Genomic DNA, 27,676 nt, shown 5'->3' with positions numbered 1-27,676 from the left:
CTAGGGCTGTTACTGAAGCCCTCTGCGAGCTTGGATGCTGGGCGAGGGTGAGGCCACCAGGCAGTGAGCGCCCTCGGCGACCGCGTGATTCCGGGGGTGGGGCCCGTTTCTGAGTTGGGGCTAGCTCCCCACCCCCAAGGCGCCCCACATTCCGGGCCAGCAGCCCAGAAGGTCCCTCCCCGCAGGCGGAGACAGCCCCAACAAGTCGACGCCCCGGTCCCGCCGCTCGGCCACTACCCAGAGGCTGCCGCCGCCTCTCCAAGTTACTGTGGCCCCCGCGGTACGGAGTATGGGGCGCTGATGGCCATGGAGGGCTACTGGCGCTTCCTGGCGCTGCTGGGGTCGGCACTGCTCGTCGGCTTCCTGTCGGTGATCTTCACCCTCGTCTGGGTCCTCCACTACCGAGAGGGGCTTGGCTGGGACGGCAGCGCACTCGAGTTTAACTGGCACCCGGTGCTCGTGGTCACCGGCTTCGTCTTCATCCAGGGCATCGGTACTGGCACCTCCTGGGGGGTGCGGGGAGGAAAGCGGGGAAAGCGACTGGGGGCAGAGGGTCCTCCGTGAAGCGCCTCCCAGCTGAGGAAATATTGGAGTATCGCGGGGCCCAGAGAAGTGCGGTGAGGAGCGCGCGGGAAGCCAAGCTGGCAGGGTGGGAGGGCGGCGCGGGAGGGAGGCTGGCCGGCTCTGGGGGCGAGACGCAGCTGCGGTTCGGGCGGATAGCAGCGAGCACGGGGCCGGGAGTACGCGGTGGAGACGCGCTGCTGGGGGCGGCGGAGCGGGGCCAGCCCCAGTTGGTTAACTCTTTGCGGCGAGTGGCTGGGACGCATTGGAGGCGCCTCCAAGACCCAGAAACTTGAGCCCGGGCGCGATGCCGGAGCGCCGCGCAGTTGGGCCGCTGCAGCCCGCTCGCTCCGGAAAGTCGCCCCTGTGGACCGAGCCTGCGCAGTCGGGGGCGCGGAAACACTTTCGCCCCAGCCTGTTGCTGAACTTGCTTCCAGCCTGCAGATGAGGAGGGCAAGGCCCCGGGGAAAGATTGCCGGGGCGAGAATTTGCCCCTATTTGTAACATCCTCGGCTCTGGGTGAAGGGGCTGGCCAAGGGAACGAGTGAAGCATCCGCCCTAGGTTCCTCTCCTCTAGAGCGTTAAGCTCAGTCGAGTCCGGGAAGCTGCCAGGACTCCAAAGAATGTTTCGCCGCCCTGCCCAGTCATTGGACAGTCTTGAGCCCGACTTGTTTATGTGGCAGCCGAGGGCGAAAGTTCCCCCGCGGGGCTTCCTATTGGGCACTAGCCCAGCACTCTGGGTGGGAGATGACCGGAGAGGCCCGCGGTTGCCTTGCACCGAGGGATGCCTCTGCTCCGGCTGCCCGCGGCGCGAGCTGCGTCCGTGTTTGGCCCGCGGCGAGCCAGCCCCGGGCCTGCATTCTCTGGGCTGAGGCTGGCGTGGGGGTGGGGCTCAGCAGTCGCTGGCAGTGTTTGTTGTCATTTGTGTAGTGCCTCTCACAATGTCCTGACAGCTTCCTTCGGTTTGCCGTGTAGCTGGAGGAACCTCTAGCCTGTGGCGCAAACATAGTTTATTTGTAACCACTTCCCAAAAGGCATGGCCCTGAGAAAGTAGTTAGAGAAAGGCAGCAAGGGGTGGACTGGAGTTATGTCGCAGAAAATAATCGAGAGGAGTAGCAAGGGTTTGGAAAGATACGCCCACTGGCCGAAATCTCTAGCTTTGCCTCCGGGCAGGCTGCCTTTTCTTCACCAAATATTTAACTCCCCACAAACGAGTGTGCAAAATAGTGCTGCCCTCATTCCTAAAGAAAAGTGATTTTGGTTTTTGTTTTTGTTGATTGTTTTAAACTTGTACTGCAGCTTTCGCAAGTGTGGCCAGCGTTCTCCCACTCTGGAATGTAGTGGAAGGTGTTACTAACCCTCAGCATTCAAAGGCTTCCCTGGTGTGAGATCGGCATCAGGGTGTGAGCACCACTGGGCACCTAAGGCATTTCGTTGCGTAACTCTCAGTTATTTTTTTTTTTTTTTTTTTTTGAGACGGAGTCTCGCTCTGTCGCCCAGGCTGGAGTGCAGTGGCCGGATCTCAGCTCACTGCAAGCTCCGCCTCCCGGGTTTACGCCATTCTCTCGCCTCAGCCTCCCGAGTAGCTGGGACTACAGGCGCCCGCCATCTCGCCCGGCTAATTTTTTGTATTTTTTTTTTTAGTAGAGACGGGGTTTCACCGTGTTAGCCAGGATGGTCTCGATCTCCTGACCTCGTGATCCGCCCGTCTCGGCCTCCCAAAGTGCTGGGATTACAGGCTTGAGCCACCGCGCCCGGCCAACTCTCAGTTATTTTGCCACTACGCTTATAAGAGAAAAACATACTCAAGTTCCAAAGTAACTGTCAGAAGCACTTTTTCCTTCATGGTTGGAACCCTTAAGTTTGGCCCAGAGCTGTCTACACCTTGTTTGCTCAAAGAGTAGAACCAGTCTCCTCTTCTACCCAACTCTTCAGAGCAGCTTCTAATACCAAAAAACTTTCTGGAGGTCTTGGAATATCTTCTCATAATTGAGGGTAAGGGAACAAGTGTTATTATTCATTGCCTGACTTGCCATAGAGGAGAAGACGTCAGAATGGCTAACAGTGTATTGCATGCTGTATGTCCACTAAGTGCATTATGTCACATGTATGTAAGAGTAAACTGAGACAGAGAAGAGTTATGTAACTTATCCATGAACGTTGTTTTAAGTCTTTTCAGTGACCTTATCATCAAAGTTTGATTCTCTGCTTTTATGGCAGTATGCTTATTTTCTGCCAAATCTTTTTAGACAGTGAAAACCTTCATCTAAAATATGTTTTGAAACTCTTCATTCATGTTAGAGTCCAATATACAGTTTTCCTAAAAGGTTTTTTAATTTCTCTAAACTTTGTGCTTCTCTTAATCTGTTCATATTTACTCTTGGACAAAAATGTGTAAATTTTGGCAATTTTCATCTGCTGCTCTTATGAAAATCTTGTTTCTTTTTTTCTTTTGAGACGGAGTCTTGCTCTGTCGCCCAGGCTGGAGTGCAGTGGTGTGATCTTGGCTCACTGCAACCTCCGCCTCCCAGGTTCAAGGAATTCTCCTGCCCCAGTCTCCCGAGTAGCTGGGATTACAGGTGTGTACCACCACGCCCAGCTAATTTTTATATTTTTAGTAGAGACAGCGTTTCACCATGTTGGCCAGGCTGGTCTCGAATTCCTGACCTCAAGTGAGCCACCTGTCTTGGCCCCCCAAACTGCTGAGATTACAGACGTGAGCCATCGCACCTGGCCGATCTTGTTTTCTTTGGGTTCAATTACTGTATTTGTATCAGTGGTCCAGAGTTTGTCCCGTCATTACTCATCCTGTTTCCTGTTTGGATCCTGGATGTGCAAATCACTTTAATCATATAATGCATTTAATTGACATGAGCATAAATGTTTTCATAAATATAGGCACATGCATAGTTCTTCCCAGTTCTTCCATATCTTGGCCCACCCACCCACATTCCTCACCCTAAGTATTAGGAAGGCTCCAGGGGAAGGAGTGGGAGTAATAAATAAACTTTATAGGCTGTGAGGGACCCACACATTACAGACTTGCCATGTTACAGCAGACTTTTTTACTGTGTGTAATTGCTGCAAGGAGGAAAATTTTAGGTTATGAGATTTCAGATCTCTAACAAAGAACATGATATAATGGAGTTCTTCTCTTCTGTAATACACAAATATTTGGAGATGAGGAAAGGAAAGCTAAAGTACAGTTATTACTCTAAGTATAAAATGCTTTAGAAATGCAATATACAAATAGTAAACAATATTTGAAATTAAGAACAAGTATGAGTCCTTTGAAACACCTTTATTTTTTTTTATTATTATTTTTTGTTGAGACGGAGTCTAGCTCTGTCGCCCAGGCTGGAGTGCAGTGGCCAGATCTCACCTCACTGCAAGCTCCGCCTCCCGGGTTTATGCCATTCTCCTGCCTCAGCCTCCCGAGTAGCTGGGACTACAGGCGCCCGCCACCTCGCCCGGCTAGTTTTTTGTATTTTTAGTAGAGACAGGGTTTCACCGTGTTAGCCAGGATGGTCTCGATCTCCTGACCTCGTGATCCGCCCGTCTCGGCCTCCCAAAGTGCTGGGATTACAGGCTTGAGCCACCGCACCCGGCCTGAAACACCTTTAAGAAGTAAGCTCTGGGCCGGCGCAGTCCAGCTACTTGTGAGGCTGAGGCAGGAGAATCGCTTGAACTCGGGAGGCGGAGGTTGCGATGAGCGGAGATCTTACCATTGCACTCCAGCCTGGGCAACAAGAGCGAAACTCCCATCTCAAAAAAAAAAAAAAACTCTGGCCGGGCATGGTGGCTCACGCCTGTAATGCCAGCACTTTGGGAGGCCGAGGTGAGTGGATCACCTGAGGTCAGGAGTTTGAGACCAGCCTGGCCAACATAGTGAAACCCTGTCTCTACTAAAAATACAAAAATTAGCTGGGTGTGGCGGCACGCGCCTGTAATCCCAGCTACTCGGGAGTCTGAGGCAGGAGAATTGCTTGAACCTGGGAGGCGGAGGTTGCAGTGAGCCAAGATTGTGCCACTGCACTCAAGCCTGGGCAATAGAGTAAGACTCTGCCTCAAAAAAAAAAAAAAAAAAAAAGCTCCAAAGAAGCAAAGTTAACATAGAAGTTACAAAACAAATATCCCTCTCCTCCTTTATTCCTCTTTCCCTTTCTCGCTAACCCTCTCTCTCCTTGTCCCATTTTCTCCTCTGTGTCCCTCTCTCGCTCTCCCTTCCTTTCCCCTTCTCTCTCCCCACCTCCCACACTCCAAGTATATTTTGGAAAATGTATATATTCTAAATTAAAGTATAGCAGATCATGGGAAATCTAAAACTAAAATAAAATTTTAAACTAGTGGGAAATCTAGCTAACAGACTCTGACATGAATGAGGAAGAGTTTAGAAGAGGCTTTGTGCTTCTCTGAAAGAAATGTTTCCCATGAAATAAGTATACTACTAGGAAATCAGAGAAATGAACCTTGAAAAGGAGGCCACAGAAAAGACTGAAACAAATAAACACTCTCAAAGTGGCTGTTGACCTTTTAAAGGTTCAGCAAGGTGGAATGTGTTCTTTAGTGAAAGGTAGAAAATTCAGGTGTCTAAGTTTAGTGAAAAGAAGTCTTGGCAATTCTATACTCCTTCCTTTCCTGTGTAGAACTCCTTTTATTGTATAAACTGAAGGGAGAGAAATTAAATAGTTTAATGATCTCAAGTTGATTTTGTGAGAGAATATAACTACCTTTAAGTAACATTTAAAAGACTAACAGAAATTAAGAGCAGTTCTTAAAAAGCAGTTGGGATATCCTATTAATTTATCTAAAAGTGACCAAATTCCATGATTACTTAAATAGACTTGAAAAGCTCTTGGGGTAAAATCCAGCAAATAAGAAAATGCAGAAAGTGCCCCAAATACCTACTCTAAAATAAGCTTCAGGGACACCATTGATAATAAAACCTGTCAATCTTAGCGATACAAGGGTTTTTACAAAGCATAAAGAGATGATTTAAAGAAATTTTGTGACCAAAACCACAAAAAATATCTCCAACATATTTTTTGTTGTAAACAAATACACATAGATTTTAAAATAATGCAACCAATAAAAATGTTTTAGGTACGACTGTGGTGCTCAGTTCTATATCCCCAGCACCTAGAATAACACTGAGAACTGGCACATGGTAGATAAGTAAGTGGTTGCTGAATGAATGATTATTTCTGTATCATCATTGAATTGTTAGTAACAAAATGCAATTTACAGCTACTTATTTGTGACTATAATAATAGTGTCTAAAGTAAATACACCCTCGCCTTTCCCTAGTGATTCTCCTGTTCAGCCAGTTTAAAAGCACTGTCTTATCCAGGAAGAATGGACATCTATTGCACTGCAAATGCATCTTTATTCTAAGGCCTCTAGCTGATGAGAATATTGCTGCTTAAGTACAATCTGTGCCTCCTTTTCCCTTCATCCCAGTTTTCTCTCCTTTTTCTGCATCAAGTTTCCCCCCAACTGGCTTATTTCCAACATGTTATAATTTCTATCATCTTCGAAAACAAAACAAAATCACTCTTGACCCCGTATGTCCCTCAGCTACTGCCTCAATTCTCTGCTTCCCTTACCACAGAACTTCTTGAAATTTTTGTCCATATCTGCAGTTTCTACTTCCTTTCTTCCTATTCTTTCTTGAGCCCTCTCTGATTAGGTTTTCACCTCCTGCTCCACCAAAATTGTGCTTAACATGGTAGCTAATGACCTCCATGTTGCTAATTGCATTGGTCAATTCTTAGTCCTCATAATGTTTGAGTGGAAGGCAGCGTTTGACATAATTGACCCCTCACTCCTTGGGACACTTTCTTTTTTTCTTTTGAGACGGAGTTTCACTCTTGTTGCCCAGGCTGGAGTACAATGGTACGATTTGGGCTCACCACACGCTCTGCCTCCTGGGTTCAAGTGATTCTCCTGCCTCAGCCTCCTGAGTAGCTGGGATTACAGGCATGCGCCACCGTGCCCAGCTAATTTTGTATTTTTAGTAGAGACAGGGTTTCTCCATGTTGGTTAGGCTGGTCTTGAACTCCCTACTTAAGGTGATCCACCCGTCTTGACTTTGCGAGGTTTTAAATTTTTCTCTTAAAAGGTAGAACATTCTTCCTAAGAAAGATAGAGGGCCAGGCACGGTGGCTCGTGCCTGTAATCCCAGGACTTTGGGAAGCCAAGTAGGCAGACAAGTCTGGGGAACATGGTGAAACTCCATCTCTACAAAAAAAATACAAAAATTAGCCAGGCGTGGTGGTGTGTATTGGTAAGTCCCAGCTACTCGGGAGGCTGAGGCTGGAAGATCACTTGAGCCTGGGAGGTTGAGGCTGCAGTGAGCTGTGACCATGCCACTGCACTCCAGCCTGGGAAACAGAGCGAGACCCTGTCTCAAAAAAAAATAGAAAAAGAAAAAGAAAAAAAAGAACAAAAGAAGGTTAGACTAGAAATCTTTGTTATAACTTTTTTCTTTATATAGAAACTTCCTTAAAAGGTCAAAACAAGCTTTGAAATGTCTGTACAGACTTCAGCTGTACTTTTCTAAGTTTTTGTTGTTGTTATTGTTCAATTTCTTCATATATTATCCTATCCATTTAATTAACATATTTATTAAATACTTACTGTGTGCCAGACGCTGTAAAACAAGTAAGATACAACTCAGTCTGCAAGCTGTTCCCATTTGATTTGGTTGGACACGAGTTATGGTTTCTTTCTTTTTGCTTGTTTGTTTTCATACAGGGTCTTGCTCTGTCAGCCAGGCTGGAGTGTAGTGGCGAAATCATGACTCACTGCAGCCTTGACCTCCCGGGCTCAAGTGAGTCTTCCACTCCTCCCAAAGTGCTGGGATTACAATTGTGAACCACCTCGCCGTCCCAGCTCAAATTATGATGAGGATTTTTGTTGTTTTGTTTAGAGATATAGGTTATACTGATCCTTAAATATTTAGAGCTGACTGGGACCTTACGTTCTACCCTTCATTTTAGAGACCCAATGTCTGGCCAGGCTCAGACAACCAGGTAGTATCAGAGCCAGTACTCTTTCTAATCCATCATAATATTGATATGAGGCACAAGAAAATATAGCTGATCTTTCTGAAAACACACAATTTCTGAATATTTTTAAATGTGTATTCAATTAATTGAATTTTTTTCTTTTTATACATGTATTTGGTACGATGTAGCTGCCTTTGCGAGGATTTTAATCACTCAGAGATGTTTCTTTTTTTTTCTTTTTTTTTTGAGATGGAGTCTCGCTCTGTCGCCCAGGCTGGAGTGCAGTGGCCGGATCTCAGCTCACTGCAAGCTCCGCCTCCCGGGTTTATGCCATTCTCCTGCCTCAGCCTCCCGAGTAGCTGGGACTACAGGCGCCCACCACCACGCCCAGCTAGTTTTTTGTATTTTTTTTAGTAGAGACGGGGTTTCACCGTGTTAGCCAGGATGGTCTCGATCTCCTGACCTAGTGATCCGCCCGTCTCGGTCTCCCAAAGTGCTGGTATTACAGGCTTGAGCCACTGCACCCGGCCTCACTCAGAGATGTTTCTAGGCCTAAAAATATCTTCCAAATCATCTGAGTCACTTCCTTCATTTTGACTTTCCAGAGATTTTCAGTTTCATGACTTTCATGCTGTGAGACAGTTTGAATGCACAGACATCTTTCAAAGCTCTGATTTTCTTTGACAGCCACTGCAGGAATCTTTTCAAGTTTATTTAAAGCAGATTCTCTGCTTTTTCATTTAAACTTAAGGTCCTTAGGATAGAATCTGGTAAGCTCTTGCGTGCAGAGGGAAATGAGTTATAGAGACTGATAATCCTGTTCTGAGCATTCTGCTAAGGAGAGAGAAATAATACTTTATTCAAAGAGGGAAGGGAAGTGTAATGGGCACACCATGTTTAAAGTAGAATTCGTAAGTGTTGTAAAATTCCAGTGTACTTCAAACTCAATAACTTACTCTTATTTTATTTTTGAATTCACTTCAAGTTGTTAAGTGGGTCCAAGTGCAGAATGCTTTTTACTTGTTTGAAAGGGCTATTTGGTCTTCTATTAGCTAATACTTGGATCAGCAGTACAATTTTTCTGAGTCTTTTCATTTGTGCATTTTATGGGCCTGGCATGGTAGCCGGCCAAACCCCGTCTCTACAAAAAAATACAAAAATTAGCCGGGCATGGTGGTGTGCCCCTGTAATCCCAGCTACTCGGGAGGCTGAGGCAGGAGAATATCTTGAGCCCAGGAAGCAGAGGTTGTAGTGAGCCAAGATCACGCCACTTCACTCCAGCTTGGGCGACGTAGTGAGACTCTTGTCTCAAAAAAAAAAAAAGACTAAAAAATAGATATGTGAGGTGATGGATATGTTAATTAGCTTGATTTAACCATTTCATGATGTCTGTGTGTGTGTGTGTATATATATATATATGGAAACATTATGTTGTATAGCACAAATATATACAATTTTTATTTGTCAACTCTCTTAATTAAAAATAAATTTTAAAAAAAGTAAAAGAGGATTTGCTCATTTGCTGGGCATACTGAATGAACTACGGTGCTTTATTAGCAATTACTCCTGTGCTTTATTTAGAATTATTTGGTCTGGGCATGGTGGCTCACGCCTGTAATCCCAGCACTTTGGGAGGTGGGATCTGAGGTGGGCAGATCACTTGAGGTCAGGAGTTCGAGACGAACCTGGCCAACATGGTGATACTCCATCTCTACTAAAAATACAAAAATTAGCCGGGCGTGGTAGTGCTTGCCTGTAATCCCAGCTACCCTGGAGGCTGAGGCATGAGAATTGCTTGAACCCGGGAATCAGAGGTTGCAGTGAGCCGAGATCCCGCCACTGCACTCCAGCCTGGGTGACAAAGAGAGAGACTCTGTCTCAGAAAACAAAAACAAAAACATACTTACTGAATTCCTACTATATGCCAAACTCTATGCTAAATACTGGGAAGTGACAGTGAACAAGATAGGCATGTTCCCACCCTCATGAGTCACAAGATTTTAACACAGAAGAACTAGAGTCAAAATGTTTTCCATGTTTGAGGACATTTCTCTCCCTCTAAGCACTCTTCCCCTACCACACACACTTTGACAGATTCTAAATTTGCATTGCCTGCTATAAGACAAAGTCATATATATAAATAGTTTTGTAATGGTATATGGATGGAAATCTGGTGTCAAACCACAGACATTTTAAATATCTAAAATGTATACATTTTAGAGAGTATATATTTTCACATATTCCTGAGTTTTGGTTATGCAACAAGGAGCTGAGACATTTTCTTTTCTTTTCTTTCTTTCTTTTTTTATTTTTTATTTTTTTGACAGAGACTCCAGCTCTGTTACCCAGACTGGAGTGTAGTGGGTCACTGCAACCTCTGTCTCCCAGGTTCAAGCAATTCTCCCACCTCAGCCTCCCTAGTAGCTGGGACTACAGGCATACGCCACCATGCCTGGCTAATTTTTGTATTTTTTGGTAGAGACAGGGTTTCACCACTTTAGTCAGGCTGGTCTTGAAATTCTCACCTTAAGTGATCCACCCATCTTGGCCTCCCAAAGTTCTGGGATTACAGGTGTGAGCCACCGCACCCAGCTGACATTTTCTAATAATTAAACCCAAATTCAAGTTACTGTATTTTTCTCTTCATTGTCCTAAGATAATTATACACAGGTATTAATTTCTTCCTCCCTCCCTCCCTTTCTTTTTAAGTTTATCATGTTAGCATGGTCCACCATCAATATCTTTTCTTTTAAAGGATTTAATATGTATTTCTCATATATATATGTTTGTATTTCCCCTCCTTTCCGGGAGAAATGGAATGCCAACTAGAGCCTCTAACAGCAAACCCTTGTTTTGGTCACAAGTAGCTGTTTTATACCATTTCCCCTTCTTGTGCGCTTAGGGGACCTTTTTCTTCCTTCTCATTGAACCTCAGGAATGGTGTCTAGGTAAGTGCCAAGTCAAAGAAGCAAGAAATATTTAAATTCCACTCTCCAGGCAGTTTTTATAACTGTCGAGAATAGATTCTTGTTTAGGAAATATGGCTTGATTTGTTAAGATTGCCCTTTTCTCCCAAAGTCCACCATATTTCAGTTGCTTATACATTTTAAAAAGAATGTAAACAGCTTATGCAAATGCAACATTTTGCATTTATCCTTCATGCTCCAGAGAGCATTTTGAAGCATGTTGAGCTTTGCAGCAGAGCCTCTATGTAGCCAGGATAGATGCTGTGAAAACTCCATGTGCTAGAGGTCACATGCCTCACTTGTGGGAGAGCTCCTCAAATCTTCGCAAGACATCTATTGAGTAGGTAAGACTAATTGGCTAGTGGGTTTTCAGGCTTATGAAAATATTGTTTTAACTTTAAAACTGGAATGAGCTGTTTCAACCGTAAGAAAAAACATAATAGATCCCTAAGTACCCACGACCCAGACTTAACAGATGTTAAGCTTTTCAGCAACATAAAATTTTATAAGCTGTTAGCTGGGTATAGTGACACACACCTGTAGTCCCAGTTACTCTGGAGGCTGAGGCGGGAGGATGACTTGAGCCTGGGAGGCAGAAGTTGCAGTGAGCCAAGATCGCGCCACTACACTCCAGCCTGGGCGACAGAGTGAGACCCTGTCTAAAAATAAATGAATGAATAAATAAAAATAAGACATTTTATAAGCTAAACTTAGAGCTGGTGGGAATCAAGGATGAGACAAAGTGATGGAGGAGAGAGGTTGTAAGTAGGTGCCCTAACCCAAGCTAGAAACAAAACGAGATAGAAAAACTCTTAAAGAGACCCAGGGAGACTCTCAAGCCATGATTGTCTGGGCTCATTTGGATCAGAGGTGAGCACCTCTCCTGCTTCAGAAACCCCTAAGGGCTTCCCCTTAGAGTAACAGGATAATAATTGGTGTTTGATGAACCCAAATGATCAATAAAAGATTGAATGTATTCTATTCATTCTACTGCTGGACAGGGAAAGCCAGTGTGCAGCCAATTTGCGTAAATGTAAAAGGTTTTTAAAAATCAAGTTTTGACACTCAAAGGGGGTGAAGTTCAGTTTTACAGCAAATTTGACACATTTCTCTGTGATGCTTCATAGTATTAGAAAGAGTAAGACGTCTTTACTGGGAACACAGTTGTCTTTGAAGTTTTGGCTTTATTTATTTATTTATTTTTGAGACAGAGGCTTGCTCTGTTGCCCAGGCTGGAGTGCAGTGGCTTGATCTCAGCTCACTACAACCTCCCCCTCCTGGGCTCAAGCAACCCTCCTGGCTCAGCCTGCTGAGTAGCTGGGACTATAGGCGCACACCACCGGGTTTGGCTTATTTTTGTATTTTTTTGTAGAGATGGGGTTTCACCATGTTGCCCAAGCTGGTCTTGAACTCCTGGGCTCAAGCAGTCTACCCACTTTGACCTCCCAAAGTGCTGGGATTACAAGCGTGAGCCACTGTGCCTGGCCCCAACATTTTTAAAAAGTAAACTTTTTTTACTGAAGAACAACATACACGCACAAAAGTACCTAAATCAGAAGGGATGTGTTTTTATCACATGAACACCTCTGGGTACCCAGACCAAGAAGCAATATTCTAGGCACATCAGAAACCCCCCAGCAACCCTTGTAACTCCTTTGAGTCATGATATCATGATAGTTCCTCTTTTTTTTTTTTTGAGACAGAGTCTTGCTGTGTCGCCAGGCAGGGTGGAGTACAATGGTGCGATCTCAGCTCACCTCAACTTCTGGCTCCCGGTTCAAGCGATTCTCCTGCCTCAGCCTCCCAAGTAGCTGGGATTACAGGCACATGCTACCATGCCCTGCTAATTTTTTGTTTTTTTGAGACAGAGCCTGGTTCTGTCACCCAGGCTGGAGTGCAGTGGCATGATCTCTGCTCACTGCAACCTCCGCCTCCCTGGTTCAAGCGATCCTCCTGCCTCAGCCTCCCAAGTAGCTGGGATTACAGACGTGCACCACCATGCCCAGCTGATTTTTGTGTTTTTAGTGGAGATGGGGTTTCACCACATTGGCCAGGCTGGTCTCAAACTCCTGACTTCAAGTGACCCACGCACATTGGCCTTCCAAAGTGCTAAGATTACAGGCATGAGCCACTGCGCCCAGCCTGTATTTTTAGCAGAGACAGAGTTTCACTATGTTGGCCAGGCTGGTCTTGAACTTCTGACCTCAAATGATCTGCCTGCCTCAGCCTCCTAAAGTGCTGGGATTACAAGTGTGAGCTACTGCGCCCAGCCTACTCTTGACTTTTAATATCAGAGATTAGTTTTTGTTTTGGGAATTTCTGATATAATATGATCCAGATTGGGGAGAAAATGCTACTATGGTTCATTGTTCATAATTTGCTTTTCGAGTGTTGAAACCCTGAGTATTTTTTTTTTCTGTATGTAGATATTCAAATTCATTCATCTAAGGCTCCTTACCCAGGGTGGTGTTTGTATAATACGATGGTGATGATGATAATAAAAAAACAACATTAATTTTAAACCATGAATTGAGGAGGGATAAACTGCTTACCCTCCCTGCCTCAGCTTCCTCTGTACAACAGTAATAATTCTATCGTCACAGAGTTGAGGTGAGAATTATAATGAAACTGGGAAGCACTTAGATGGTACCTACTACCTGGCAAGGACTCAATTTGTGTGTGTGTGTGTGTGTGTGTGTGTGTGTGTAATAAATGAGCCCAACCCAGGCAAAGGGGAGATGTGTTATTAGGTCTTCATATGTCGCACATTTTTATTTTACTATTGTCTGATCACACACAGATTGCAGAAGGCTCCACTTTGTAGGTGAAAGGTCACTAGGTCATTGGGTAAAGAGGCATTTGCTTTCCCAGAAAACTAGAGAATTATGTACGGTGTGCTTAGAGGAGAAAAAGCATGAGGAGGGGAAGCCACAGTGTTTACATTGACATCAGTTTAGTTTCTAGATTTGGTGAGTCCATAGAGTGTGCTTTGCGCTTGTTTATTTAAACAAAAGTTATGGGTCACACATACACACAAGTAACCTAGTGAAATCTGAATAAGGGATGCAGGAGGAGGGAGAGAAAAAAACAAAAAATAAGTAAATCAAAAAAAAACCTGAATAAGGTCAGAGGATTATATCAATGTCAATTTCCTGGCTGTGCTATGGTACCATAGTTATATAAGATGTTAGAGAAAACTGCGTGAAGAGTATATGAGATTTCTCTGTACTGTTTCTTACAACTGCTTGTGAATCTATGATAATCTCAAAATAGTTTAAAAAATAAGTTCTGGTGTTCTATATAACACTGTGGGATGACTAAACAATAATATGCTATATACTTTCAAGCAGCTAGAAGAGAGGATATTGAATGTTTTCAACAAAAAGAAATGAGTTTGAGGTGATAAATATGCTAATTACCTTGATCTGATCACTATACATTGTATGTTTTGAAACATTACTATGTACCCCATAAATATGTACAATTATATGTCAAGTTAAAATTTTAGGCCGGGTGCAGTGGCTCACATCTGTAATCCCAGCACTTTGGGAGGCCAAGGTGGGCGGGTCATCTGAGGTCAGGAGTTCAAGATCAGTGTGGTCAACGTGGCAAAACCCCGTCTCTACTAAAATTAGCTGGGCATGTAATCCCGGCTGCTTGGGAGGCTGAGGCAGGAGAATCTCTTGAACCCGGGAGGTGGAGGTTGCAGCGAGCTGAGATTGCACCATTGCACTCCATCCTGGGCAACCAAGAGCGAAACTCCATCTCAAAAAGAAAAAATACAGAGATTTAAAAAATACTTATGGAGGAGCTACATGCTTTGAGTCCAGGGCTGCCTTAGGCTCTGGGGATACAGTAGAGAAACAGCAAGACACATTAATGCCCTCAGAGAAGATGAAGTAGGGGTGAGAGGGGCCTTGAGCTTGCTTTAAAAGTGTACTTTTTAAGGTATTGCATTAAATCATTTGAAAAGATTCCTTGAATATAGAAATGATTATCCAAAAAGTCTCCACATTCTCAAGGAAGAATAACCAATCAACGTTTACAGGATACCCATATACACACTAAATTGAGTAAGTAGCAATCCTTCAGGGTTGGGATTAAGTAAAATAAATATTGTCCTAATGGTGAGAACTGTTAAGTGTTAGAATGGAACCAAAGAATAGGAAAAATGACATCTTGTGCTGGAAGCTTTAAAGGGGCTGAATTCACATCTGTGTTTGTAGGTTTAGATGTGTTTCTGCCTGAAAAAGGAATAGATAATCCCTTGTATTTTTATAATCCTATGAAGTTCCTGGGTTTTTGTTTATTTGTTTGTTTGTTTTTTGAGACAGAGTCTCATTCTGTTGCCCAGGCTGGAGTGCAGTGGCACGGTCTTGGCTCACTGCAACCTCCGCCTCCCAGGTTCAAGCGATTCTCCTGCCTCAGCCTCCCAAGTAGCTGGGATTACAGGTGCCCACCACCATGCCCGGCTAATTTCTGTATTTTTAGTACAGACCGGGTTTCGCTATGTTGGCCAGGCTGGTCTCGAACTCCTGACCTCAGGCGATCCACCCGTCTTGGCCTCCCAAAGTGCTGAAATTACAGGCGTGAGCCACAGCGCCTGGCCTGAAGTTTTATATATTAAAATTATAAAAATTATAAAAGCCTTTGGTGAAGTGAGGCTCCTTTTTATTTTCTAGAATTAAGAAATGTTCATGAGGCCAGGCACTGTAACTCATGCCTGTAATCCCAGCACTTTGGGATGCTGAGGCGGGTGGTTCACTTGAGCCCAGGAGTTCAATACCAGCCTGGGCAGCATGATGGAATCCCATCTCTACTAAAAATAGAAAAAATAGCTGGGTGTGGTGGTGTGTGCCTGCAGTCCCAGCTACTCAGGAGACTGAGGTGGGAGGATCACCTGGGCCCAGGAGGTCAAGGCTGCAGCGAGCTGTGATCGCACCACTACATTCCAGCCTGGGTGACAGAGAAAGAAAAGAAAAGAAATATACATGATACCCTGCTGATATAGTGGAATCCATCTTCTGAGGGAGTATTCTATAAACTTTTTCAATCTGCCACACATTTCCAGATATCTAAATTTTCCCTGACACAGACTGGAGGGATGGATAGGGGCAGGATTTTATCTTCAGAACAAAAATTAACTGCATGTTGGTTAAGGTGGCCGTATAATTTACTGTTTAAACCAGGATGCTTAAGAAAGCACTTTGTAAAAAAAAAAAATTTTTTTTTTGAGATAGAGTCTTGCTCTGTCACCCAGGCTGGAATGCAGTGGCATGATCTCAGCTCACTGCAACCTCTGCCTCCTGGGTTCAAGTGATTCTCCTGCCTCAGCCTCCCAAGTAGCTGAGATTATAGGTATGCACCACCGCACCTGGCTAATTTTTTTGTATTTTTAGTAGAGACAGGGTTTCATCATGTTGGTCAGGCTGGTCTTGAGCTCCTGACCTCAAATGATCTGCCCACCTCGGCCTCCCAAAGTGTTGGGATTACAGGCGTGAGCCACTGCACCCGGCCATAAAAAACTTAATTGGAGTTTGTTCTACATGCAGAATGATGAATCTTCTATGACACCTGTGAAACCAGCACCTAGACTGAGAAACAGAATGTTAGTAGAGTCTTCAAAACCCCTTGGGTGTTCCATTGTAGTTGCTATACGCTTAAGGCAACTACTATTCTGACTTTTCCAATGCAGAGATGAGGTTTGCTGGTTTCTATACTTCATATAAATTGAATTACACTGTATACTTGTTAATATCTGACTTCTTGGGGCCGGGCGCGGTGGCTCAAGCCTGTAATCCCAGCACTTTGGGAGGCCGAGACGGGCGGATCACGAGGTCAGGAGATCGAGACCATCCTGGCTAATACGGTGAAACCCCGTTTCTACTAAAAAATACAAAAAACTAGCCGGGCGACGAGGCGGGCGCCTGTAGTCCCAGCTACTCGGGAGGCTGAGACAGGAGAATGGCGTGAACCCGGGAGGCGGAGCTTGCAGTGAGCTGAGAGCCGGCCACTGCACTCCAGCCTGGGCGGCAGAGCAAGACTCCGTCTCAAAAAAAAAAAAAAAAAAAAATATCTGACTTCTTGAGATTGACATTATAGGTTGATCCATATTACTGGGTATAGTTCTAGTTGTAGATAATTTCTTTCCATGGTGTAAATTTATTTATTCCTTCTATTGATGATGGGTATTTGGGGGAGTTTCCAGGTTTTGGTTACTATAAATAGTATTGCTAATAATATTCTAGTATCTTTTGATGAACATATATACATATTTATTTTTGGCATAAACCTGAGAGTGAAATTGCTGGACAATAAGGTATGCATAACTTTACCTTAAGTAGATACTGCCAGTTTTCCAAAGTTTGTTCTCATTAAAGCTCTCACCGGCAGAGCATTAGAGTTCTGACGGCTGTATATTCATTTAGATATTCAGTGTTTTCGAGGTTTAGCCATTCAGATATGTGGTAGAGGTATTCTCATTTGGTTTAAATTTGTATTTCTCTACTGCATGGTTTAAATTTGCATGTTTTTCTGTTCCTTTCTTTTTCTTATCAAACTAAGACTTTTTTTTTTTTTGTCTCGCTCTGTTGCCCAGGCTGGAGTGCAGTGGTGCAATCTCGGCTCACTGCAATCTCCGCCACCCGAATTCAAGTGATTCTCATACCTCAGCCTCCAGAATAGCTGGGATTACAGGTGCACGCCACCCCATGCCTGGCTAATTTTTGTGTTTTTAGTAGAGACAGGGTTTCACCATGTTAGCCAGACTGGTCTTGAACTCCTGACCTCAAGTGATACCCCTGCCTCAGCCTCTCAAAGTGCTGGGATTACAGGCATGAGCCACTAGGCCCAGCCAAACTAAGACATTTTTAAGAAGAAAGGAGACAACAGGCATAAATCAGATTGTTAATATTAGGAATTTGGTTTTGGATGTGATAAGTTTGCGATGTCTGGGAAGCAAACACCATATGGAAATACCAAGAAGACACTGGATTATGCAGGTCTGGAGCTTAGAAGACAGTTCTGGGCTGGAGATATAAATTTTGGAGTCCCTGCCATGGAGACAGCATTTCAGTGAAAGAGTGAATGAGATCACCGACAGAGGGAGTGCAGAGGGAGAAAAAGCCCTAGGACCGAGCCTGAGAGGCACCAAGGTTCATTCACAAGTTGCGGGTAAAGAAAATGCCAGAAAAGGAGCCCCTCCACCATCCCCTAGAAGGAGCTACTGAGAGGCAGTGGTAACATGGGGAAGAGGGGAGAAGCAGAAGCCAAGGGAAAAAGGTTTCAAAAAGGGAGTGTCCAGTGTATCAAACTGTTCGTTTTGTGTTGATTAAAAAACAAAACAAAACACATTCTGTGTCCTTTCGTCTCTCCCTAGCAATCATCGTCTACAGACTGCCATGGACCTGGAAATGCAGCAAGTTCCTGATGAAATCCATCCATGCAGGGTTAAATGCAGTTGCTGCCATTCTTGTAATTATCGCTCTGGTGGCCGTGTTTGAGAACCACAATGTTAACAATATACCCAATATGTACAGTCTGCACAGCTGGGTTGGACTGATAGCTGTCATATGGTATTTGTTACAGGTCAGTATTTCAGTGTATTTATAAGCAAGTTATAAAAACAATTCAGAGACTGTACATTTTTTTTTTTTTTTTTGAGACAGAGTCTCGCTTAGCCGCCCAGGCTAGAGAGCAATGCCGCGATCTCGGCTCACTGCAGTCAGTGTCTCCAGGGTTCAAGTGATTCTCCTGTTTCAGCCTCCCGAGTAGCTGGGATTACAGGCACCCACCATCATGCCTGGCTAATTTTTGTATTTTAGTAGAGACAGGGTTTCACCATGTTGGCCAGGCTAGTCTTGAACTCCTGACCTCAGTTGATCCACAAGCCTCGGCCTCCCAAAATGCTAGGATTATGGGTGTGAGCCACCACGCCTGGCGACTGCAAATGTTCTCTAAACATTCTTTACATTTGTTTCTATTATAACTGTTTTCCCCTAAGGAGGCACCAGAATTGCAGAATTTGCAGAATAAAATAATAAGAAATCAAGATTTCCTATACTGGATATGACTTTTAATCTGGATTCTCTAAAAACCAACTTATACTCTGCTCTATATCTTAATATGTAAAATCAAGAACTATCAGGCTGGGCACACTGGCTCATGCCTATAATTCGAGCATTTTCGAAGGCCGAGGTGGGAAGATCATTTGAGCTCAGAAGTTCAAGACCAGACTTGGCAACATAGGGAGACTCTGTCTCCACAAATAAAAGAAAGAGAGAGAGAGAGGAGAGAGAGAGAGAGAGCTCGATCTAACAATTAGCAATAAAGAGAATACCTATTTAAAAATCTGGGTCTTGGCTGGGCATAGTGCACTGCTCACTCCTGTGATCCTAGCACTTTGAAAAGCTGAGACTAGTGGATCACTTGAGCCCAGGAGTTTGAGATCAGCTTGGGCAACATGGCGGAACCCCATCTCTTTTTTTTTTTTTTTTTTTTTTTTTTGAGACGGAGTCTCGCTCTGTCGCCCAGGCTGGAGTGCAGTGGCCGGCTCTCAGCTCACTGCAAGCTCCGCCTCCCGGGTTTACGCCATTCTCTCGCCTCAGCCTCCGGAGTAGCTGGGACTACAGGCGCCCGCCACCTCGCCCGGCTAATTTTTTGTATATTTTAGTAGAGACGGGGTTTCACCGTGTTAGCCAGGATGGTCTCGATCTCCTGACCTCGTGATCCGCCCGTCTCGGCCTCCCAAAGTGCTGGGATTACAGGCTTGAGCCACCGCGCCCGGCCTGGAACCCCATCTCTAAAACAAAAACACAAAAATTAGCTGGGCAGGGTGGTGCACGCCTGTTGTCCTGGCTACTTGGGATGATGAGGTGCACAGATCCCTTGAGACCAGGAGGCAGAGGTTACAGTAAGCTGAGATTATGCCACTCCTGCCTGGGCAACAGAGCCAGACCCTGATCTCAAAAAAATAAATAAATAAAAATCTCTGGAGTTAATTAAAATGGTTCCCAGAGGAATATAGGCTTAAATGCTTTTATTACATTTTTTGGAAAGAAAACTTAAAATACATAAGCTATTCACTTATACTATAAGGGAATATAGTTAACTATAAGGGAACAGCAAAATACACCAGGAAAAGAGAGAAAACAGAAAGAATCTTAGGAATGAAAATAGGAGAGCAGGAATGCGAAATATGTTTCTGTGGGTAAGCCACAGAAAAGATATGATGATTTATGGAGATACGTTTGTGTAAATCCCTGAGCCTCATTTTCTTTTCCTTTCTTTTCTTTTTTCTTTCTTAGACAGGGTCTATCTCTGTCACCCAGGCTGGAGTGCAGTGGCACAATCTCGGCTCACTGCAACCTCCATCTCCAAGACTCAAGCAATCCTCCTGCCTTAGCCTCCACAGTAGCTGGGACCACAGGCATGCACCACCATGCCCAGCTAATTTTTTGTAGAGACGGGGTTTTGCCATGTTACTTGGGCTAGTCTTGAACTCCTGGACTCAAATGATCTTCCCACCTTGGTCTCCCAAAGTGCTGGGATCACGGGCATGAGGCACCGCACTCGGACCCCATTTTCATATAGAAAGCACAACATGGACATCAGGAAGCTTGCTCTTTGATACTAATAGAATCACTGAAGTTCACTGAAGATTTAGGAATATTCTGAACCACCAACAGGGAACCCTCTGAACCATTTCTAATATATTTAGGCATTTTGGGTATTAACTAAATAATAAAATATGCAAACCAACCTATCAAATGCATTTATTACTTTTTTTAATGTAAATTACAGAATCTATTGTATTAGGATATACTTCAGAAAACAAAAGTTAATCTTGGCTATTCTTGGCCCTTTGATCTATGTAAATTTTAGAATCAATGCATCAAATTCCACCAAAAAATCTATTAGGATTTTACTTAATCTGTAGATGAATTTGAGAACTGACATCTGTATAATACAAGTCATCCAACTAATTATCATGAGCCTGTTTTTTTTTAGCCTTCTCCAAAATATTGCAAAGCTTTATATTTTCTTTGTAGAGTTGTTGTCTCCAACTTATTGCTAGCTCCTTGCTATTAAAAATGGTATCATTAAAAATTAATTCACTTGTTGCCTCTTTACAAAAAGTGCAACTGATCTCAAGTATAAATTTATACCTAGCAAACTTGATAGACTTATGTTAGTAATTAATCTCAAGATTCTTTGGGATTGTTTTATAATCTTATGTGATTAATAAGTTTTGTTTCTTTTTCTATCATCATATTTCTTTTTCTTGCCTAATTTAGTAGCTGAGACTTTCAGAAAAATGCTGAATAGGAATAGGTAATAAGGGATATAAGACAAATCCCTTCTACATCCGAGTCATGTCTTGGAAGAGAGCTAATCTGAAATGCCTATAGAGCATAAGCAGACTGTGTGTGAGCAAGATATATACTTTTATATGTTAAGCTCTTGAAAATTGAGCCTGTTAGTTCCTATACCATGTTCTGTCCTAATATAATCAGATTAAAATAATTATCTTCTATTCCTAGTTTGTTAAAACATCTCATCTCATACATGACTGTTGAACCCTACCAATGTTTTTCACCATCTGTTCTGATGATTATATGATTTTTCCTCTGCAGTCTGTTAAAGTGACAAATCATACAAATTGTTTTGTTATTAGTTTCCATGTATTACTATTTTGTATTACACATGAGCTGATTCTCAGTGTGAATTAGTGCGTTGGACTCCTCCCCCTGCCCCTCTTCTTCTAGTATCTCCCCATTAGTCCTTGTATCTCAATCAAGAAAGTTGACTGAACAGTGATGTTAGTGCTTTCTCCCCACTCTCCTGTCTTTTCATAATTGTTTTACTAGGATAGTAGATCCTAAATAGGCATCTGAAAAAAAAAAGTTCCTTTAAACTCAGTAATTCAGTAGCCACTAAGTCATCTTTATCTTGTTGAAGAGAGGATACTTGATGGGCAAAGGTGTGGGGTGACAAAACCATGAAAACATAACAGACTTCAGTTTATATAGGAAACTTGCTGTCTTCTCTGCAAAGATGTATCCCACTAGCGATTTAATTATCAAGGAAATGAAGAAAACTTTTCTGCAGAATTCATTTCTTTCTCATAAAACAAAGGTCAACTTCTTTCCACATAGCTTTTTAGGTTGAACTCACTAAATTCTGTGTCCTAATGTACTTGGTTTTAGTGATTTAAAAAATCTGTTCCTTCCCTTCCTATTTAGCAACCTTAGGAGATTAGTAAAAACAAACCAGTAAGTACCAGAAAGGTCACTATAGTCGGATTAAACATAGCAAAAACCAAACAGAAACATCCATACAGAGAACTGTATAAATAAATTGTTATAGCCTTAGGATATTAGCCATTAAAAGGAATAAATTAGATAAATGCATAGATATGAAAAAGATTTCCAAGACATTCTGTTAAGGGAAAAAAGCAAGATGCGGAACAATATGTATAGGGATAGTAAATTTTCTGGAAGGATCCATGAGAAGGTGATAAAAGGGGTTACATTGAGTAGTGGAACTGGAGTGAGGAAACTTCACTTTCTACCCTTTGGTTCTATATGAACGGTTTTCTCATATTACACATGTTGCTTTTTAAATAATAATTTAAAATTAGTTTAAAACTTAAAATTAAATGATAACCTTTGCACTTTTTGGTATTTAGCTTCTTTCAGGTTTTTTAGTCTTTCTGCTTCCATGGGCTCCGCTTTCTCTCCGAGCATTTCTCATGCCCATACATGTTTATTCCGGACTTGTCATCTTTGGAACAGTGATTGCAACAGCACTTATGGGAGTGACAGAGAAACTAATTTTTTCCCTGTAAGTTGCATAGTCTTCTTAATTGTAATACTTAGGCCATAAAATGTTAAAGACTTGTTCACTGGGAAAATGTAATGTAAATATAACAAAATTTTTTAGATATTAAAATTAAAAAATATTTTAAAGAATCTGTTATATCATATAGGTAATATCATATTACTAAAAGTTTAGAAGGACCAAAAAGTCTGACAAATTGTACTACTCTTACAAAACAACTATTGAAATTATACATTCCCTTTCAATCTTGTTGATATGCATGTTTTTATATTAATTGTAATTATAGTGTACATACATTTTTGTTTTATCCTTTTTTAAAATTTTAAGTGATACTGGTGGAGGGTGTCCAGGTTTTTGGCGTTTTGAACAAAGAAGAGGACAAAACACACAAACAAAGCAAGTAAAGAATGAAGCAACAAAAGCAGAGAGTTACTGAAAATGAAAATACACTCCACAGGGTGTGAGTGGCCTGAGCAGCCACTGAAGGGCCCTGATACAGAATCTTCTTGGGTCCAAATAGCCCCTAGAGGTTTCCCATTGGCCACCTGGTGTTCACCCCATGTAAATGAAGTGGTAGCCCGCAGTGAGTTTCATTGGTTGCAGAAAGCAACCAGTTAGAGGCTGAAGTGAAATTACAAAGTTACATTCCTAGGCAAACGTCTGATTGTTTGTAGAAAGCAACCAATCAGAGATACTTTCAATTTTCCATCTGCCATGCAGAAAAGCGCGGTTTGCAAAGGGAGTAGCATCCAGTCGTTTTGCTGCTTAGATGTGGAAAGTTGGGGTTTTCCTTTTGGTTTAGTTCTAGGAAGTCCGTGTGAATTGACTCGAGGTTGCCACCTCCAGACCCTACCTGCCTCAAAACAAGTGTTACAGATGCTATGTTATTTTCGTATTTATTATTATTATTATTAATTTTTTTTTTTTGAGATGGAGTCTCGCTCTGTCGCCCAGGCTGGAGTGCAGTGGCCGGATCTCGGCTCACTGCAAGCTCCGCCTCCCAGGTTTACGCCATTCTCCTGCCTCAGCCTCCCGAGTAGCTGAGACTACAGGCGCCCACCACCTTGCCCGGCTAGTTTTTTGTATTTTTTTTTTAGTAGAGACGGGGTTTCATGGTGTTAGCCAGGATGGTCTCGATCTCCTGACCTCGTGATCCACCCGTCTCGGCCTCCCAAAGTGCTGGGATTACAGGCTTGAGCCACTGCGCCCGGCCTCGTATTTATTATTTTTAAAACAATTTCATTATATATTCCTGAGTGAATTGTAGCATAATTTATATTTCTCTTTAATAGCAAGCTTTGAGAGTTTACATTGAAACTGTACTAGTGTGCATTTGAGCAGATAAATTCAAGACTGTTTTGCATGTTGCTGTATCATCCTGTTTGTAATTGGATACATCTCTTATTTCGTAGGAGAAATCCTGCATACAGTACCTTCCCACCAGAAGGTGTTTTCGTAAATACGCTTGGCCTTCTGATCCTGGTGTTCGGGGCCCTCATTTTTTGGATAGTCACCAGACCGCAATGGAAACGTCCTAAGGAGCCAAATTCTACCATTCTTCAGCCAGATGGAGGCACTGAACAGGGAGCAAGAGGTTCCATGCCAGCCTACTCTGGCAACAACATGGACAAATCAGATTCAGAGTTAAACAATGAAGTAGCAGCAAGGAAAAGAAACTTAGCCCTGGATGAGGCTGGGCAGAGATCTACCATGTAAAATGCTGTAGAGATAGAGCCATATAATTTCACGTTTCAAAACTAGCTCTACACTTTAGCTTCTCTTATTAGCCATATGATTATTGGGCTATGTAGTATCAATATTTACTTTAATCACAAAGGATGATTTCTTGAAATAATTTGTATTGATTGAGGCCTGTGAACTGACCTGAACTGGAAAGGATGTGATTAATATAAGTAATAGCAGATACAAATTGTGGTTACATTACCTTTATCTTGTTGAGGACCACAGCATTAGCACCGTGCCTTGTGCAGAATAGATGCTCAATATGTGTCCACTAGTGGGTAACTGGATAAACTGGCAGCATCCCTGGCCTGTTGTCATGCAGTCATTTCCTGTTAATTCTGGGAGCCAATGATTTCACAACTCAAGGAAAGCAGTCCTCAAGGTTTAAAATCAGATCATGAATATCTGGGACAGGGTTTAGATCATGACGCTACACAGATACCATGATGGGAGTATATAAAAAAAATTTAGGAAAGCACCTGGTTCCTTTCTCCCCATGCCTGCCTTCTGCTCCCTCCCCAGCTGGTTTGGGCTCAAATTGTTCCTGGAGACTAGGGCTTATGTTAGGGTATTGATAGATTAGAGCAGGTGGTTGAAGAGATCTTCTCTGGTCAGACTTGGAAGAATTTCCAAAACTGAGCTTAGCCCCAAGACTTCCCTAGGGTTGGTGTACTTTATGATCCAGATGCTAAACCTCTTAGAATGAAAATATGCTTCAGCACTTAAGTAGCATACACTGCCCTACAAACCTCAGAGAGCACTTTTTCCCAAGTTCTTATTTTTATTTTTGAAAGTACTCACACGGCACTTACTATGCTCCAAACACTCCTCTAAGCACTTTACAAATATTAACTCATTCAGTCCCTAGACAGACAGGATGAAGTAGGTATTGTTACCATTCCCATTTTACAGGTGAGAGATTTGAAGTCTGGGGAGGCTAGTAACTCACCCCAAGGTCACACGGCTCATACATGGTGGGACTGAGACTCAAATGCAGGCAGTCTGGCACCTCAGTCTGGATTCTAACCATTTCACTATGCTATTTTTGTCTTGTACTACTTTGACCTACCCCTGAATAAACCTCAATTGCTGGAGTAGGGTGGAGTTAAGGGGATGCTTTTTACCTTTTGCTGTCTGCTGAGGCAGATTCCCCAGATAACCAAGGAAAAGGGGCCACCCATACCTGGAAATAGGCCATAGGGCCCCTGCCGCTGCCAACAAGCCATGGCCTACCTTGATACCTGTTTGATCTTAAAATTGTGTCTTGGTAACACAAAGATTTGGACAAGCACATCTGTGGCTTTCAAGTTAATTAATTGCAATTTTTTTTTTCTTCAGGATTTTAGCTGCTGAACAACTTTCAGTTTGGAGCTAAAAGAGACCTGTCTCATGGTCTGCCCTTCCCTGGGGCAATAGCTAGGGTCTTTCCTGATTTTTATGGAATTTTAGGGGATATTTTGAGCTTTGGGTCCTCAGTAGTGAATTGAGACTTGGAGGTGATTTTTCATTCATGGAGTATCATCTCTGTGTGGGCTCTGGGCTGACAAATTAAAGCCTAGAGTAGTGCTTATGCTGAAATGATACTTTTCATTTTTTGGTTGATTTTTTTGCCTTCCCTTCAATTTTAAACTGAAGCATTTTAATGTGGGTAGAAACTTTACACCAAATACACTAAACATTTTGGTGCTTAGTGGATTTCTTTTTAGGTAACTGGTAATTACTTCCAAAGACTGAATACAAGCCACACTCCATCACGTCCCTTAAACTTCATGAAAAACCATTCAAGATCCCCTTGCTGCAACACTGTTCTCTGCTTCTCTACTAAATTCTATTTCCAAAATTGGTAATAGAGCCAGAAGGATCCCCAGTACCCAGCCATCTGCTTGGCATCAAGTGGTAGCACAATTAAATTCAGTATGGGTAGAGCATGATACAGTCTTGGTGCCACAGAAGGAGTAGTTGCATAGTCACACATCATTTGATAAGTTGGATGTTCCATTACATAGAGGTACCAAAATTCCAGGGTTTTAGGAGGAAGGGATTAGATAGTGACTAAGCTGCCAGAATTGAGGCAGCCATTCCTTTTTACATAGGCTAAGAAACAGGTTATCAGTGAAAAGTTAATTATGGCTTTGACACTAGAATAGCTCTGTTGCAAAGTATTTAAGCACCCCTCATCTCAACCCTTTATCTTTCATGTGCGCTAATGTGAGGATAATCTTACAGATGTTATAGGAATTTCTTTTCTTTCTATCTTTATGAAAACAATGCATATGAAATATATCTAGAAAACCTTTCTGTTTGAGACTCTTCTTTAATGGGCTTTTGATTCTAATGATGATTGTACCTTTATCTTTCAAAAGCTGATATTTCCTACCTAAGCATCTCCCCAGAAAAATATCTCATTAAAAATCCCACAAATAATAGGGGAGAAGAAAGCCTTAGGTATCAATTCCAAAACAGTGATGGAAATTTCTCAAAATAATTATGACTTCTGTCATCTCCAGAGATAGTCTGGCTTGGTTTACCCCATAATCTAATTTCAGAAAGGAAAGCTTTATTTTAACACTCATCTGAATCAACATTAAAGCCTTTTCTCTCAAAGCGCTTATTGAGAAACTCAAATGAATATACTTTTTGAATTAATGTCATCAAAAGTGTACGGCTTCCTGTGCTGCTTGTGTCAGATGGAACCTGCCCTCTAAAGCACTTTCTTTCCTTTACTTGCATGGTTTCATGTAAGCTGTGCTGTTTAGAAACAACATCTCAGACTCTACAAATAAATGACAAAGAAGGCAATTGCACTTTTAAAGGGATACTCACAAGCGATTTCTGGGTTCTAAAGGACAAAATACAGAATGTGTGTCATTTTTAATTAGATTCTTTCCCCTGCTGAGTTGGAAATTCCAGTGCAGCACTGATTGACCACAGTTGCCAATCTAAAAGCACAAAGACAGAAGTAAAGCTTTATGCTAATTTTATTCAATATGATAGAAAATTTATCTTGGTATGTCCTTTTTTAGATAACTCCAGCAGAAAACTGTAACTGCTATGTCTTCAGGAAAATGTAGAAGAAAGAAAATTATTATTCTTTAATTCCTACGAGGTACTTGAAAACCTTAAGTGGAAAAGATTTCTATCTTTTTATCTTAGTGCATTTATGGAAAAATATTAACTATCCTGAATATTTTATAATTTTGTAGGAAAAATATGCATCTATTTTTTCTTGACTTCTTTTTATATAGTAATAAAAGTTATTTTGGAAGCTCTTTGTGTGCGATCTATTTGTCCGGGGTAGCAGGGGTAGGCATTGTTGTGAAAGTTTCTTTGCCATGGTTTTTGGTCTGTTTGTTTGTTTTTCAGCAGAGGTAGTCTTTTTTCAGTTTCTTGATTATGTTAACTGAAAAACCAGACTCTGTAATATATAATACATATTTTATAATATTATTTAATATTAATATTATATAATTATATATAATATTCATATTTTATATAGATAAAATTTTTCACAGTAAAGAATTTAATTAATGCAAAGCAGCCAAGCAGAAGGACGGC

General features: G+C 42.4%; 1 protein-coding gene across 2 annotated transcripts; it reads left to right on the top strand.

Moving 5' to 3' along the window:
• On the top strand, positions 1-27,390 carry LOC117094864 (cytochrome b reductase 1). 2 transcript variants are annotated; one of them, XM_033231147.1, is made up of 4 exons: positions 1-493; positions 17,916-18,124; positions 22,227-22,381; positions 23,791-27,390. In XM_033231147.1, exons 1-4 carry the CDS (start codon positions 301-303, stop codon positions 24,092-24,094), a joined length of 861 nt encoding a protein of 286 aa, XP_033087038.1. In that variant the 5' UTR covers positions 1-300; the 3' UTR covers positions 24,095-27,390. The 2 variants fall into 2 exon arrangements, with proteins under 2 accessions (XP_033087038.1, XP_033087039.1); XM_033231148.1 differs by lacking the exon at positions 17,916-18,124 and having other exon boundaries at positions 23,791-23,916.
• Positions 27,391-27,676: the final 286 nt, after the last annotated feature.

Source organism: Trachypithecus francoisi, unplaced genomic scaffold, assembly GCF_009764315.1.
Source record: "Trachypithecus francoisi isolate TF-2019V2 unplaced genomic scaffold, Tfra_2.0 Lachesis_group13, whole genome shotgun sequence".
NCBI classification, from domain to species: Eukaryota; Metazoa; Chordata; class Mammalia; order Primates; family Cercopithecidae; genus Trachypithecus; species Trachypithecus francoisi.
Note: the sequence above shows the minus strand (reverse complement) of the source record. Positions and strands in the feature narration are given on the sequence as shown.